Here is a 17,003-nt window from a genome sequence, read left to right as displayed (position 1 = left end):
TACAAGGCTTTTTAGTGACAATACACTTTTAATAATAGTAACAATCAGCTCAACTTTTTTCTTTTTTTCTTTCGTTCTTTCTTACAAGGTACATGAGCAGCATCACAGAGAGGATTACCAAAACTAACTGCTTTGATGATTACACTAAGCAAACATAAAAAAAAAATGGGGAAAAAAATGGGGGAAAAATGGACAAAAAAATTACCCCCAAAAAAAAAACCAAAAAAAAAAAAAAAAAGAATGAAGGTGACATTGACAGAGCCAACCCCATGAAGAAATTACATTTTATAACAACTTTAAAAACAGACGTGATTAGACTTTTTTTTTTTCCTTCCTTGATAGGTTCTTGTGCTGTGTGGGCAAGTGGAGACTTCTCACCAAGGGCCTCCGCACTTTGAATAGGGGAATAAGTGGAGGGATTATGGTGTCTCTGGTAGTGGTGACTAACAAGACATCCTTCAGGGAAGAAGTGCCCTCCCTTATAAGATATGCTCTCTCTCTCTCTCTCTCTCTCTCTCTCTCTCTTCCCCTCATCTTCTGGAGGGAAAAAGAAGCCAAAAGTGGGGAGGATGCCTGCACCATCAACCATCAGTTCAGTCTTTAAGTATCTCCTTTTAGGACCCCGAGACAGCTTTGCAACAGTTGAAGGTTACCCTGGGGAGGGAAAGAAGTACAAGACAAAGGCAAAGACATGGGGAGAGAAAAACGGCATCACTGAAATGGCTCATAGGGAGTAAAATCAATTCAGTGTGTTGCAGGAGATATCTGTGATGTTTACCTTGGCGTGTTTGAGCTCCAGCTCTGCCAGCTCCACCAAATTCTTCCGGAAGGCTGCTACTCGTCTTGTCTTGAAATCTATCAATTCTGAATTTTGAAGAAAATATACTTTGCATAAGCTTCCATATACAATGCTAATCAAAGAATATAGAAGTCAGTGGTGCTTGGAAGTGTTACATTTTTATTTACAGAAGCAAAATTGCACCTTGTTTGGCTGACTCGGAAATTTTCTCAAATTTCTGACAGCACAACTGCTGGGAGGTTTCTGCTTGAAGAACATCTTTGTTCTTAGCCCTTGCTTTGTCGAGAGCTTTGTTTGCGTTTTCGTAATCAACAAGCGCCCTCCCCCGTCTATACAAAAGGTCCTGAAAGGAAAGAAGAAGTACAGCATATGCATCTCGTCATTTAACCACCTGACAGTGCATGGAGTTTACTCAACAGTGTCCTCGAAACACATCTGTGTTCCACTCTAAATGTTGCATTACAAATGAGATAGAAGGGCCATGTTTGCCCCAGGCGCTAACTTGAAATGATTATCTAAATGAAATCTTTAATTTAAATAAAGAAAATATAAGACATTTTACCTTTGCAGCTTGTGACTCCCTGAGGTAGTACTTCAACAGGTCAGCAAGTTTCAGGTCCTCATCAGCTGCTACACGTGCCTCAATTTTCTGCACATGGAGGGGAATGGGAATTAAAGGGTGCATTATAAGGGCAAAGTGATGACTTACTCTTATTCAGCTGACAGTTCTTTCAATGTGGTCATCAAAACATTTTACTGTAACAACCACTAACTCACTAAACAGTAATGGAATGACTAAGCTTCAAATATTCCTAGATAGGTATTGGACAAGGCACAGGTTGAGGGCAAAAAAGAAAAAAAGAATCATAAACTAGAAATGCAATTCCGAGGAATCAGTCTGTCTTCCGAGGGGATGCAGTCTGCTGGTTAGGGTGTTGGTGGGGCTGTTGAGCTTGCTGCTAGCTGGTTGGTAGGGTAATTGTGATACCTGCAAAGGTGCTTTTGGAGTAACCAAATTTGAATCTTATGTGACATGGCATTCTTGAGATATCATACTCAAGGTGTTTTTGACCTTGACATTTGACCTTCAACTTCCAACTTCAACTCACTTCATCTTTGAGTCCATAAAAACACTCTCGCACTAAATTTGAAGCATGTACGTCAAGCCGCTCTGGAGATATAATGCTGAATGCATGAGATATGGATGGGACTTTTATTTTGACACACAGGAAACACTTTAACAGGATGTGTAGTTCAGGTAGAGCTAGATTGTATGCTTAGAGGCTGAGACAGTTGAATTCCTCACAGGTGACACCTGTGCCAGTGTTCTGATTAGCCTGGGAACTGCTCTGAGAACTACTTAACGAGCGCAGCTGGCAGCTGGCTCTATTCAAGTCTATGGGGGAAAAATACACTTTTAATTACAAATATCTCAAAAAGTATAAACTTCTCAAAAATGAAAAACGGATAGGACGGTAAAGCCTTGGAAGATCTACGGAACGGTGTTTGAACCAAATTTGTACGTTAAGCAGTTTGGAATGAATAGCACGCACAAAAAGGTAAAAAGAAAAATAATAAGAAGTCTCCGGATTTCAATAGAGGGGATGCATTCCCTCTAACTAACCAACTAAAGGTCAAATTAGAGCAGACTGTAACTAACTTAACCTATTTGGTAATGAATTTATAGCCTACTTTGTACTTGTTCTGGACCTTTAGCAAAGGCATAGCCCCCCTAATTAATACAACAGACACGTGCCTAACAAACATATTAAGAGTGGAATGAATACAGCCAATTATACAACAGTATTTAAACCAGTCAGCTTTAGAAATAATGTTTAAAGACAAGTTATGCAACAGCTGGTGGGCATCATTTTAACTATCAGTAGAAACAGGTAATAGGCTATATGATTGTTTCAATTTTTGCAATGAGGTGTGTAGGGGGGTTTCTTCTTGTTATCAAAGGGGTGTCTGCCATAAAAAGTTCAGGAGCGACTGGCGATGATTTGTAACAGTAGGAATATGAAATGGTTTACCCGTGTTTTCTCAAAGAGCTCCGACACCTTCAGGAAGAATCTACAAGTCAAACAACAAATAAAAATACCGTTTCAATAACAGAAGCTTAAAATGCAAGAAACACTTAAGATTTTTGCACGATGAACGTACTTGCACATGTCTGTTGAATCCTGGGTCCCAATGCTGTACATTGTGGAGGCAATTCTGTTGATGTCGTCTGCGGCGCCTGAAAGGATCCAGAGCTGTGATCAAATGCCTCGGAGCAGACACTACATTAACATAAACAAAACATATACATCTCGCATCCAAGCCAGCCATACTACATGCACAGATGCACCTGCTTGACTCATCCAGCCAACTCAGTCAGTGTACAGATCCTGTTCATTTTACTTCACCCATCAGCAGGACCTTTTGGGTCAATGCATCCCAATTTTTGTTTTAGAGGCAGGTATCATGTTTTATTGTTGTGGGAATCTAATAAACAAGAATTTTCTTGGACAAGACCATGGTCTACACAGAAATGACAGTTGACTATACAGAGGGCTTGAAGCTTGGACATTATGCTGTGAGTTTGCTGTAACAGCAGGATCTTGTCAAAAATGATAGGGCCCTGCTTGAGGCGGTGGTTCAACAAGTCACATGAATTTCATAGCATTAAACAACTGGACAGTCAACCATCACTTTCACTACATTCAAACAAGCAGCCAGCCTTCAACAATGCCTCAGACATGACCAGGCAACGCCTTCTCAGATAATGGGACTGGCAAAAACAAAATTTAACTCACCCATTTCCACAGCAGTCAGCAAATTAACGTGAAGAAAAGAGCAGACATAAAATACAGTGCACAGTGGCAGACACTAAAAGTACACTTGCTTCGGTCAGCAGTAAAACATGATACGTTTCTGCCGGGAAGAGGCCTGATTGGTTCCTGATCAAGCCAATGAGACCCAATGTTACGAGACATTTCAATGGTAATTCCCCCAACTGAGACCAATGCAAAATGACTTGAATTGGAGTATGAGCATCCGTTTGCTTACCCATAGCCTGCCAATGAGTCGTTGGAGAGAGGAGACTTACTTTTGTGAGATCTGATCATTCTATCTGATTTCACTGAGGCGTCTTTAACCCGGTTATGGTATTCTATAAGGAATGTCTTCTCGTGCTCGAAGAAGTCATCTACGTCCTGCAAGATAAAGTGGATGTTTTCAACCAAAACAAAAAAAAAGGCACAACTTCATATACACAGGTGTATAACAAGTCTTTTTATTGACATATGAAAATTTTTGTTACTGATTGCTGACATAAAACAAAGTACTTTTATATATAAAAAAAATAGTTCACCTCCTGTTAACCCTGTTGCCCTTCCCTCCACTCTCCCCACCCCCATTTCTCCCCAGCACTCGTCCACTGAACTCTTGTTCCTCCACCGCTTACCAGCCACAGTGAGTCACATGATGGTCACATGGTGGTGGTGGACCTCGCACAGAGGCGCCAGCTCCACCCCAACCTCTGCTCACTCACCTTCACTCCGGCCACCAACACGCCGTCTGCTGACTTCACCACATTCTTGAAGAAGTCCTCCAGCTTCTCCTTCTTGTTCTTGCCTCGTACACTCAGCTGGGAGAGGCAGAGAGAGAGAGAGAGAGAGAGAGAGAGAGAGAGAGAAAGAGATCACATACAAGATCAAAGTCGATAGGTATCAAATGTCATGTTATTACATATTTGACACTCAAATTCAATGGGTTTTCCTTTGTGGTAAAAAGTGTGGTACCTTCAAGTGAGACGTCTACCTCTATACAAACATTGTGGAAATATTAAGACCATAAAAAAAGTGAGATTTCACTTACATCTTGGTTATACTCTAAAAACACATGAAAATTCATGTCTTTGCGCAGGACAGGATGAGCAGCCACCCGACACAGAAACACCTCGTGCATAGCCACTGTCTTCTTGAAAATGGCCAGGTATTCACTGAGAAAGAGAAGTGACTGTCACTGCAGTGCAACTACAGCGGCAATAAACCGAACGTTAACAAACTGAAAATATGGAAAACAAACAAACAAACAAACAAACAAACAAACAAACAACTCACGCCTCAAGCTCCTGCTTCATTTTGGTAAATTCCTCCTTTGTCATGGAGCCCTCCCCTTCGCCCAGCTTCTGAAGCTTTTCGCGGGAGGCGTCGAAGTCTGGTCGTGGTGGAGCTGGCGGAATCTGACGGTGACACATTAAGGGTTGAGAAGCGTACTTCACAGAGATTTGAGTTATTCCATGCCCTTTAAAAGGTTTATTTTTGGGCTTTTCTGGCCACAGTAGACAGGAAATGAGTGGCAGAAAAGATGGGGAGAGGAATCAAGAAAATGACCACAGGCCAGACATTGAACCTGGGTTCTCGTGGGCACTGGGATGCTACCAATATTGTATGGGATGCTACCAATATTGTATTGTATGGGATGCTACCACTTGCGCCACAGCTCCAGTTCCACATCCATTCTTTAGATGACCACTAGCTGTCTGGGGTGGATGCAAATTCACACTGTGCTACATCTATGCCATTTCCAAAACAAATCACGGAAATGTACTGCAAGTGCTGCCTGCTCAGGCTGGCTTAAAACGTGATAAATCTCACAGTAATGCAGGGGAATATTTGATGTACAACTGTGTGTGTGTGTGTGTGTGTGTGTGTGTGTGTGTGTGTGTGTGTGTGTGTCTCCTGCTAGTCAACATCAAAATGGGAGCGGTTGAGTTGTCTGTGCCTAGTTTGAAATTCTAAATGAGGAGGGGCCCCATCATCCTAATGTTGCTGTGTCTCTCTCCCAGTCTCAGCTATAAAAAACAATTATAAAATGGCTGGACTTCAGCCAGAGAAGATATTGTCCAAAATACATTGTGGCATCCCTAAGAGTCCTTACAGAGACCTCTTTAATCAAAAGCAGAATGCTTCTCCCCCTGCAATGTTTTCATTTGAAAGCCAATACAAAGAGACTGCAGAGGAAAATGGTGAACATGACTGGCAAGAAAGACTGCTGTTTCAAAGTAGGAAGGAAGCAGGATGCAGAAACTGCTCACATACTATCTAGTGCTGATACACTTACAACATCATCGCATTAGAAATCATCACCGTTTCAATATCATTCCCTGCCCACTGATAAGTTGGGTCATCTACCTTTGCATAAATTCCTAAAGGCAGGGCAGCTTGTGTGAATCTGACAATGATAGCTTGCATTTCTCTGACTTGGGTGACATCTTGACAGACACTTTCCCATAAGCATAAAGCATTCAGCAGCTTCTATTGAAACCCATGTCAGACTTAAAGCATTTTCCTGGGTACCGTAATCAGGAAATTGCATTACAGGCAAAATTGCTGACAACTGGTGAGGATGTTCACTTAACAAGACACCTCCTACTTTAACCCTTTACAACCACTACTGGCAGTGTCACTTTGACCTGTTTGGACCTGTTAGAACATTACCTTAGATATGATTTGAGATCTAGAGCAGCTACACTTAATATTGACATCATTACAATTAGCCAATTACAATCAAGTCTGAACAGCACCTTGCTCTTACAAGTAATGGCCACCTTACACCAAACAACTTTGACAAGATTTGGGAAAGATTCTTGAAAGATTGTAGTCTTTTAACTAATGCCCCTCCATTCAAGCTTTACTCAAAAGACTCAAATCTTTCAAGAATCTTTCCCAAATCTTGTCAAAGTTGTTGAGTGTAAGGAGGCCATAAGCCAACCAACTGAACCTTATAATCCTTACAAATGGCAAAAAAACTGCATTGAAGTCTCAATCCTGTTACAACCACAGTGCTCCATTTACCTGTATAAGGAGACCGTGTGACCTTGGAAGAGGTAGATAGATAGATAGATAGATAGATAGATAGATAGAGATAGATAGATAGATAGAGAGATACTTTATTGATCCCCAGGGGAAATTCAAGATAGGTAAGCAAACTCACAATGTAACCCGCATATTCCTCATTCTCCACAAAGGAGTCGTGAAGCCAGATGAACTCTTCGTGCTGGCGTACAACAGAAAACTCATTCTGTTTGAAGTTGGGGAGAGTGGTCTGGGAAAGGAGAAGTAGGTCAAATATTAACTCCAAATCATATTGACTTATATTGTATAAAGTCTCGGTAGAACATTGAGGCATGGATCTCGGTTTATTTCCTACACATACACACACACTACGAGTAGGTTAAGGATGGGTGTTCTAAAATTGCTTGTGTCCCATTATAAGTACTTAAGCATTTCAGTGTCAGACAGAGGCAATCCTATGAGACCCATTGACAAAAGTAAGTGAGAGCTGTCATTAATTATTAAATGGTGGTTTAAAGCTGCTAATAGCTCTCAGTAATGAGCCATTTTGGATCTATGCAATCAGCTAGAAGATGACAACAAAATAAAAAAGGAACATGCATGGTGATCTTCAACTGCAAATGATAACGTCAAGTTAATCACATATTATACCACTACACTCTTTGTCAAAAGCCATCACATAAGAGAAAACACACTCCTTGTAAACCAATTCAAGAAGACAGACCTATAGTGTACAAGGAAAGGTCACAATCATACCTTTGTATGAACTGTGAACTTGACCTTATCACGCTCACTAAGTGCATCGGAAATATCCACTTGTAAAGTTGCATCAGTTTGGAGATCCACGTTGACTGCCCTTGGCTAAAATGGAAGCAAATAAGCAACAAGAGTAAGTAATGTAAGAAACCCATATCATGATTTTTCTTCTTTGATAAAGTGACCATGCGTTTCTGAAGCAGGCCTGCTCTAGGCTGGTACGCTGGTGTAATAAACACATCACTAATGTCAAGCAAAATTGCACCTGTCTTAACAACAGCTGATTATCTTGTACCTGAGCGTTTCTCTGCCAAAACAGCAGAGAATATCCCTTGGTGTTTGATTACGACGCACCATTGCGAAGGGCACACTAACGTTACCTTGATTTGTCGTGTCAGTTTTAAGAATACGACAAACCCCCATTAACAAATCAAGAACCGATACTCTAAACAAAATTCTAAAACATTACCAATTCAATCTTTAGAATATCTGTGATGCTGAACTGAAGCAGTGATTCGCCATTGTGCGCCCTAAGCTAGAAACTGTTTTTGTCTCGCTAGCGTATTATAGTTAGCAACAGCGTAAACTTTATTAACATGATTTTACACCAAACAAGGCACGTGTGACCTTTCTTCTCTCTTATTAAGCTGTCAAAACAATCACTGCTGTTATACATTTGGTCCTTTTCATTCAACTGGTTTATAATGTGATGATTAGCTAGCTAGCCAAGTTACATGTTGGAATTCCGTGCAGAATCCCGCTAGCAGATAGCACTAGCCACAGTCGGAAGTCAAATGACACTGTAAGCAACACTGAGCCAGGAAAGCTAGCTAGCTATCGTGAGTTACAACAGCGATTTCACACACCCAGGCAACGTTGCACATTAACAAATTATAGATTGTATTTGACAACTGGTTTCACAACACGATACTTAAAAAGAGGAATGAGTTTAATATAACAGAAAAGTGAGGAATTAAAGAAAAAACTTACACCCCTCTCCTCTTCAGAGAGGAAATCGGGACCGTCGTCCAGCCCTTCTTGCTGCGAACATAAAGTCAAAATGCACAGTATTGATCACCTGATCATCATCAACATGACAGGCGTCTTCGCAACTCGACAGAAACCTTTTGCACGTTAAAAATCTAAACCAGGGCATGCAGTAATTGTGGATAAACCTACCATCATGGCTGCTACGGGTGGAGTACGAATCTGATGAAGTCGTGTGACGTGCGGCAGCAGGATTTGAAGGAGGAGCTTTCGATGTCTGGTAAAAACACTGGACTGTAGGTAGCATGCAAGCCGAGTCAAGGTAACCAGGCCTAACCTGTAATAAAGTAGTGTTATAACAGCTGTTAGCCTATTGGAATACAGATCTAGGTTTATTGTTTGTATACATGATATCTAGCTCTCTGTCTCCGAGGTTTAGTGTTGACTAACGGCCAGGCTGGCTGTCAGTATTAGTTTACTGATGTAGCCTACATCAAGTAGTCTGTACTGCAAGTATGGTGAAGGGACTTACTATTGCAAGCAGAGTACTGTATGTATGATGTATGTGAGTGATGACAGTGAAGATGTGTGTGTGTGTGGCGGGAGGGGAGTAGAGCAGTGACTGTGTGTGTGTGTGTGTGGGTAGGTGGGGGCAGTGTGCTGTAAGTACTGTATGTAGAGGATGTGTGTTGGAGATGATCCTGAAGACAATGTGCTGTGTATGTAGGGAGGGAGGGGGCAGTGTGCAGCATGTAGACTAGCAAGCTAAGCAGTGTGCTGTATGTATGTGAGGTGGTGACAGTGATGATGTAAGTGGGTGTGTTTTTTGTGTGTGTGTTGGGGATGGGGGTGGAGTGTGGGGAGCATAAAGGCTAGGCAATCAAGGACATGGGTAGATGGAGGAGAAATCAAAAATAATAAATAAAAGTATATGAATATAAGTTATAAATATTAATGCATGCCCATAAACATGCATTTAAGTTTTTGTGACTTTTAAACGTTGGAAAGAGGCTGAAAATGTGATCTTAAGACCAGACCAGACTAGAAACCCACAATTGTTTTTAAAAGGAGAAACATCTATTTTGCAGTTTCATAATTCAGAGGCAGCGTGTCATTTCTTCATTAAAGAGTAAAATATGAACACAATCTCTCAGAAGTCTCTAATGAAGCGAGTGACTGTTATGCCATTTTTTTACCACAAGATGGCAGACAAACCTAAAAAAATGTCCATGCTCAACTTCACAGACATATTGAAACAATGTATCCATGAGGTAAGTCTATTGTAATTTTACTGCCATTCATGAGGCATTTCTTTGGCCTCAACGGAAGCCTATACACAGGCCATTTAAGGTCGCCTAGCCTCCTAAACCTCCGACTGGAATTTATAAAAAATCATATGAACCTAGGCGAACTGAGCAACGATTAGATTGATAGATAGATACTAGATAGATAGATAGATAGATAGCCTACTTGAGGGAAATTTTAGGCATCCAGTACAACAAACACAACAAACACATACACACATAAGCTATCTCTCACATACATAAAAAATGCTTACAGAAATGTACGACTTTAAAGGGGCATGTAAATTGATTACACAGGTCTATGGACTGACCATTTGATGCATTGACCATGTTAAGGTGCTGGTAGAGTGTGCAATGGTGGTAGTGCAAAAGTGAACAGTGCAGGGATTGAACAGTGGAATAAATGTGCTTATTATTAAATATAAATGGAAAGACAAGAATGTAAACATATTAGAATAGCTTAAAAACAAGAACAATTATATACTTTAAGAACAATATAAAACAGGGAATAAGTTAAAAAGATGTATACATTATGACCAGAGTGTAGAGGGCTAATACAGCTTGTAAAACAGTCAGGTGGACAGCCGACAAAGTGTTATGTAGGGGCTGAAAGAGACAGGCTCATTCTGAAAAGTCCATTTCTTCCCTCCCCTTTTGTGTGGCACTGAAAAGATGGATGGCTCTGAGGACCTCCTCAACCTGTCTTTTGAACATGACAGTGATAGAAGTCTGCCACTGAACATGCTCCTCTGTTTATTGAATGTGCTGTGTAGTGGGGGTCATTGTCCATTATCACTAGCATCCTGTTCATGATTAATATTCAATAATTCAATAATTATTACACCACACAAACTTAGTGAATTAATCTGCTTTAATCTTATGGACAATGCATTACTGTTTTATAAAGTTGAAACTTGGAGCATCATCAGCTGTCAAATTGTCCCAGTTCAATGTATGAATAACAATGTTATTAACGTCTTGTCATTAAAACGGTTCTGTTAAAAGTTACCTTAAAGAAACTTCAGTTGTAAAATATTGAATGATTTATGCATTATGTATTCTTTTATTTGTAAACATGCAAATCCTGTCCTTTCACATGTCATGTTGAATAGACATGATGTATTTGAACTTGTTTATTGGCAATATGGCAATAACTCCTTGAATTATGGAATTAAAAGACACAAACAATGTGAGTATAAAACAGAGTGAAGAGTGTCACATTAATAGTCTATAATTGTTTGAGACAACAAGGTTGGTGTGGTTTCCAGAAAGTTAGGTCCTTTTGAATGCAGTGCACATCAATTCTGTTTCCTGAGACTTAAGTAATTTTTCAGTTGTTAATTCCTTTGCCTTTCCTGCTTCACATATATTGCATTTTGGAACAGGCCTACAATGTTATTTTTGCCCTCAAGAGTTTGTGAAAAGTGGAATAAATATCCCAAAGTATTTCCTGTCACAACTCCCATAAACAATCAAAATGGCTTTTAGCTGCAGTCCTCTGTTCATTTTCCTTGAGCAGAACTAGCCAGTCTAATAGGTCTAGATGTTTCCAAAGACACGGGGTTTACCAGCGTGTCACAGCAGAACCTTGTGATGTTTTCGAGGTATAGAGACTTGTAGATGGCAGTTTGTCTTGTTGATTGCAGGCTTAGATAGGCACACGGCATGTAATGTATTTCTAAACAGAGCTCATGGGCTTTTAAAACGTAAACAGTGCTAGCTGTTTTCCACAGCTGATCCTGTGCTTGGGGAGAAGAGATTGAAAGACACCTAGTGACTGAAGCTCTATTGAGGTGTGTCATTATGTTGACATGTGACTAAGAACTAAATTGTGAAATATGTTTTGACCAAGTCCAAGGTTGCATCACGTTGTTCTATATTGTTTTCCATGAATAAACAGAACACTTCAAATAAAATCGGTCTGTTATTAATGGGTTTACTTCACATAGATAATCTGATAATTAGCCTTTCACAGAAAACGGGCTGTTTAATGAATAATCACAAAATATGATCACTGAATACAGTAGACATGCTCGGAGTATCCATGGCTTGAGAGGACCTCTTTGTATTGTGAATGTGTATTCTACATTCATTTAATCTCTATCTCTAAGAACATATTGACTAAATCCAAGCTTTAGTTTTCTTTTGGCAGAAGCATGTTTATTACATTTAAAGTAGGCTAATGACAGTTTCTTGTCTGTGTTAAATGCTTTCAACTGGTGATCTGGACATCATTAACTCCAGTGGCATCAAGGTAGTCCAAGTTCACATGTACAGAAAGCAAATGATAAATACCCTGGATAAAAAAATAAACAATCTGAGTCTGCATTGAAAACTTTTGTCCCGACAACAATACTGATAAAGTCCTGAATGAGCTGGATACATTGCACCTTTCGCCAGCTGTTTGCTCTTCCCTGGTTCTGGGGGAAGTGACAGAGCTCTGGACAGGGCACCTTGAATGAATAGACAGTGCATAGACAGCATTGACACCAATGAGCGATGAGCTGGGCTTTAGGATTCACAGGGTATAAGACAAATTCAGGCTCAATCTTTCTACTTCTAATGTTTTTTTTTAAATCAGATCATAAACCTCCATTCTTAAACACTGATGAGCAGATCAATAGCATCATTCTTGAATCACCAGTCTTAGGTTCTAAAAACCTTGTGCTGTCTAGACAGAAGCTCCTGCCCTCTTCTCCTTCGCCTTCTTGCTTGTCTGTGGGCGTGTGCCGTCCTTTGAGAGTGAGCGCAGTGTACGCTTCCATGTGTTTAAAAAACATTCACTGCTTGCGTCCTCTGCGGCTGCGCATGGGCTGCTTGGCGGAGGCCTCCTTTCACTGCTCCTTTGGAGTCATGTCCAGTTTTGCCATTTGTGGACAGCGATGACAAGACACAAAAGCACGCTGGCCATAAATAGCTCTGACCAGCAGAGGATTGCTGCTCGCTGCCGGCAGATCAAATTCTCCAAAGGGAGAAGCAGCAGCAGGAGAGACAGCAGAGGCAGCAGCGACGGCAGGAGCAGGCCCCTCTGGCCCCCTGCCCAGCTCCTCTGGAACACACACGGCTCTCGCGGCTCGCCGACAACCGCAGCCCATTGAAACTTTTTTAAAGACCACGAAAAAGCCACCGTCCTGTTCCTATACGGGCAATCAATAATGATTCAAGAAGCCAACAGTCCTAGTGTAGTTCTAGAACGTGTCAAAGTACAGTTGTCTTGTGGGTGGCCTAACTTGCTGGTTGGTTATAAGAGTTCCTTCAGCACAGAGAAGGCAGTTGAGGAGAAGACTATACAGCATGTGCATACTGAATTTTAAAAAAAAGTTTGTAAAAATATGTTTTCTTATATGATTTCAAATGTCAAACACTGACATGCATTAAGATTTTTTCTTATTGAACTAATAGTAACATGATAAATGGAATCATTGAGAATTGTGATTTGCTTCAGTCAGTTGTGTTGCCTCTCAAAAATGACATTTTTCATTCAGTCACTTCTCATTTCCCTGTCTGGTGGGTTTAATCTGTGACTTTCAAGAATAGCTCAGGTTTGAGATAAAAGGGATTCTCAAAGATTTAAATTAAATAGAAGACACCTTGTTGCTAAATGGGAAAATTCAATGAACTTGTTTGGCTCCTCAGTATGGCCAACAACAGAAAAAGCAGACTACTTTTTGCATGCACCTGGGAAAAAAAATGTCTTGAGCAAAAGCAGAGGAACCATGCAAACAAGCCCTCAGAGACCATCTTAGTGTTGTCTGCCACAAAGTATTTTATTGCGAAGTGGCGAACTTCCTCGATCTCAAAAACAATGTTCCACTTAAGGCTGCAAATGCAGATACTGCCATCTTTACAGATAGTGTGTGTATGTGTTCTCTTTTCAGTGTTTATAAAAACTGTGAGCAGCACCCCCGTCTCCTCGGAATTTAGAGGTGTACTGTACATTCCAATGAAAGTAAGGCTGCGAACGGAACTGGCATATACCCATCTGTCCTTGTCCATATGCATAACAGGAATGGAAAACTGTGGTTCTTAAAACTTCAGTCCGGATGACAAACAAGATATTCAAATTGTCATTCTCTCTTTGAAACTTCCTACCTAAACTTGCAGTGTATACAAAAAAAGTGCGTTTTCTTTTTCTGCATAGTGTAAAACGTGTTTTGCCATGTCAAAATAAAGCCCAATTAGGTAGAGCCATCAATATATAAATACATTTCAAACTCAAGAGTGCAAAGTGCTCTGGATAGCAGCGAGCACCTGGGGAGTGAGTAATTGTCAAGGCATAAACAGATAGCATTGTCAGTTATGTCTTAAGCTTCGAAACGACACCGCAGCCATGGCAACAACAAAAAAAAAGATGCCAAAAGTGCCGTCTGTGATTTTTCATGTCTTAGTGTAGGGAGCGTTATTAGTTTCTGGTAGTGCCTCATCTTGCTTTTGGTTTGGCAAAACACACAATGTGCGAACATCCCATGAAGGTTTTATGGAAGGAAAAAAAAAAATTGATAATATCAGCTGGTTATTAAGTAGTAGGACCTTCATTCTTTTTTTCTTTTTTTTTTTGCACATGTTAATGAGATCTCCTTCATTGTGGAAAAACAAAACAAAAATAAAGAAAACAAAACAAACAAAAAAAAGTTAATCTAATGCTACTCCTTCAGGATCAAATGATATAGACACAGCTGCTAAGATGAAAGCGCGCGGAATCCAGATGGCACATGTCTTTTTTTCCTTTTACAATGGTCTCCCTTCAAGCGATACAACCACGTTGCCTCCCAGCTTTTCTGCCAGAGTTGAACGGTCCTGAATGTCATCTAAACCATTGACTTGCCATTCGTGCTTGATACCTGAGAAGAAAGAATTGTGTAAGCAAAGATTTTAACTGAGAAAGAATCAAGATGACCTATACTCTGAGAGCCAAATTGAACAACAAACATGTAACATTGTTACAACACAAATCCTTGCAGAAGACAGAACTTTATGTTTATGTCCTCCCACCCCATCATTGACAGCCTTTTATTCTGCATTATTGCATCTTAATCTCTGTACAACATCAATCCTTATTACTGTTCACCCCTTCTAAATGTGGACCTAATATTAGGACTGATAGTGGCATTTACAGTGTATGGGGAGAAATACATCCAGAATGAAAGGGAACAGACCACTACTATAATGAAAATATAGGACTAAAAAGGGGTAACAAATCTGTACGACCACTGTCCCATCTGAACAATAGTCATTAACTGTATGTGAACTTGAACTCACCTGTAAACTTCTTTTTGATGGCATCTTTAGAACTAGCATATATCATTTTGCTCTTGAGAGGTGCCCCTTCTGGTGCCCTGTAATGGGACGACAGTAGATCAGTCAATGTGCATTTTCCAGTACTGGCAACCCAGACCATCACCAAGCAACAACCTATACACAAATGTGAGCAAAAGCCAAATGAAACACGGAGTGAAGCTACATACCAAAAAATAAATACGAGGTCCTCCTTCTTAGACTCTTTCGTCTCATAGGTGGCATCGTATAAGCCATATCTGCAATCATTCAGAGGTAGGAGCTTGACAAAGCAAGCATAAGGGTCCTCCACGGTCTCCCCAATGTCACCCACCAGAATCTGCTTGCCCTCCTCCACAATGATTTTCTTCTTGTCGTCACTGAGACAGAAAAGGACAGCCTTCTTGCGCTTCTTTACCTCATCAGAGGATGAAGACTTACGCACTTTCATGTCATTGAAGACCTTGATGACTTCATCATTCACTGTGACACCTGAGGCCTACAATAGTGATGGGTTAAAAAACAAAAAGGGAATGGTCAAGCATGTCACAAGGATCAATACCAGCCAAATCAGTAGCAACAGAATCAAACCATAAAACTTGAATTATGGTCTCCGAGTCGACTCATGATTCCTCCCTCCCTGTGTCTCAATGATCAATAAATTGATCTGGCTGAAGTGCCACCTCTGAGTCAGTAAGTGGCACCTATGAGTCAGGAAAATGCTTTGACTGGGTACATTTGAGTCGACACCACCGGCATCAGTACACGGAGCATGAGACAGCACCCGTGGAACGGATAGCACTGTAAGCACACCTAGCACCACTAACGACGGATTCATTTGCATGCTGGACATAACCACGCTAGCTACCAACACTGGCCAGATGACCTGTGACTAAAGTTACACTGACTTCGCCTGAGAGGTAGCACCGTACTGCGGCTGTCTTGCATAGAAGTCTGTCAACCTGGCTAAACAAATCTAAGTTATAGATAAAGTTATATGAACATGGGCTCGTAATGTAATTACTCCCTAATAACAAACTTAAAAGGCGAGCTAAAAGTTGTGAAATAAAAGTCTACACAGTCAATGTTACGTAAAGGAAACTCGAAAGACAGCCCTGTATGCTAAAGCTAGTGAGGTTTGCTAGCAAGTTATTAACTCCAGCTAGCTTGCTAACTATCCCACTGCTGTCAGCGAGCTTGCATGCTAACTGTAACGGTACGGCTTAATACTGCTGACTAAATCCATAAGAAATGAAGCTAGCAAGTGAGGACACTGAAACAGCAGTATTCCAATTTCGCAAAGTCGGTGTTTCGCATACGACTAGAGGATACAACCTACTAGCCGATATAAACCATATCATCTACTATAAAACTAAATTGGTAAACTTGACGTCAACTTAACTAACTTGTTCAAGTGTATCTTAAAGGCAATTAACGATACCGCAAGGCACAAGCGGCTAAAATTAGGTTAAAATGGCCGCCTCGGGCCGTAGGCCCTGTGGCAATCCCCGAACTGGAACTGGTTTTATTAGCCAACCACAGAAGTAACATTAGAACACTATTAATTTCAAATCAAAAACTTTTTCCTAAATGTTAAAATCTGCTAAAACTTTCCAAAACTATAATTACAGATATAACGTTCAAACAGTTACTTACGGTACGGACTGGAATAAGTTAGTTATCTGTGGCTGGCTAACGGTAAATTAACTCACAAGTTAGAATTAAACAGCAATCAAATCCGCAGTATTCTTGTGCTTACCATGTTGTCCTACTGTTGGTTCGGCGGTGCTTGAAAATAAATGTGGAAAATTTTCCAAGGGACTATGGTATCTGGGAATGTGGGCGACCGATCGTGGGTGAGGGAGATAGAGAAGGGGGTGAGGCAAGGAATACGCGAGTTGGGACTGCTGCAGCAGCGGAACGACGGGCGGGATCAGGACAGGGATTGGTACGGTACTGGACGAATCGAATGCCTGACAGTGACAAGGGGTTAATCATGTGCGCCGACTCCTGAATCTGTAGTCATTCAAAGTTAGTACG

General features: G+C 40.7%; 2 protein-coding genes across 2 annotated transcripts; both read right to left on the bottom strand.

The window, feature by feature from the left end:
* Window positions 1-518: 518 nt before the first annotated feature.
* On the bottom strand, window positions 519-8,659 carry snx6 (sorting nexin 6). The gene is made up of 14 exons (XM_048227610.1): window positions 8,578-8,659; window positions 8,389-8,439; window positions 7,399-7,503; window positions 6,782-6,892; window positions 4,906-5,027; window positions 4,661-4,784; window positions 4,335-4,430; window positions 3,891-3,996; window positions 2,963-3,029; window positions 2,833-2,872; window positions 1,362-1,448; window positions 983-1,142; window positions 779-864; window positions 519-654 (listed from the first exon to the last, which is right to left on the bottom strand). Exons 1-14 carry the CDS (start codon window positions 8,581-8,583, stop codon window positions 601-603), a joined length of 1,215 nt encoding a protein of 404 aa, XP_048083567.1. The 5' UTR covers window positions 8,584-8,659; the 3' UTR covers window positions 519-600.
* Window positions 8,660-13,431: 4,772 nt separating this feature from the next.
* Window positions 13,432-16,871, bottom strand: cfl2 (cofilin 2 (muscle)). The gene is made up of 4 exons (XM_048228407.1): window positions 16,723-16,871; window positions 15,155-15,462; window positions 14,949-15,025; window positions 13,432-14,530 (listed from the first exon to the last, which is right to left on the bottom strand). Exons 1-4 carry the CDS (start codon window positions 16,723-16,725, stop codon window positions 14,418-14,420), a joined length of 501 nt encoding a protein of 166 aa, XP_048084364.1. The 5' UTR covers window positions 16,726-16,871; the 3' UTR covers window positions 13,432-14,417.
* Window positions 16,872-17,003: the final 132 nt, after the last annotated feature.

This window comes from Alosa alosa, chromosome 19, assembly GCF_017589495.1.
Source record: "Alosa alosa isolate M-15738 ecotype Scorff River chromosome 19, AALO_Geno_1.1, whole genome shotgun sequence".
Lineage (NCBI taxonomy): Eukaryota > Metazoa > Chordata > Actinopteri > Clupeiformes > Clupeidae > Alosa > Alosa alosa.
Note: the sequence above shows the minus strand (reverse complement) of the source record. Positions and strands in the feature narration are given on the sequence as shown.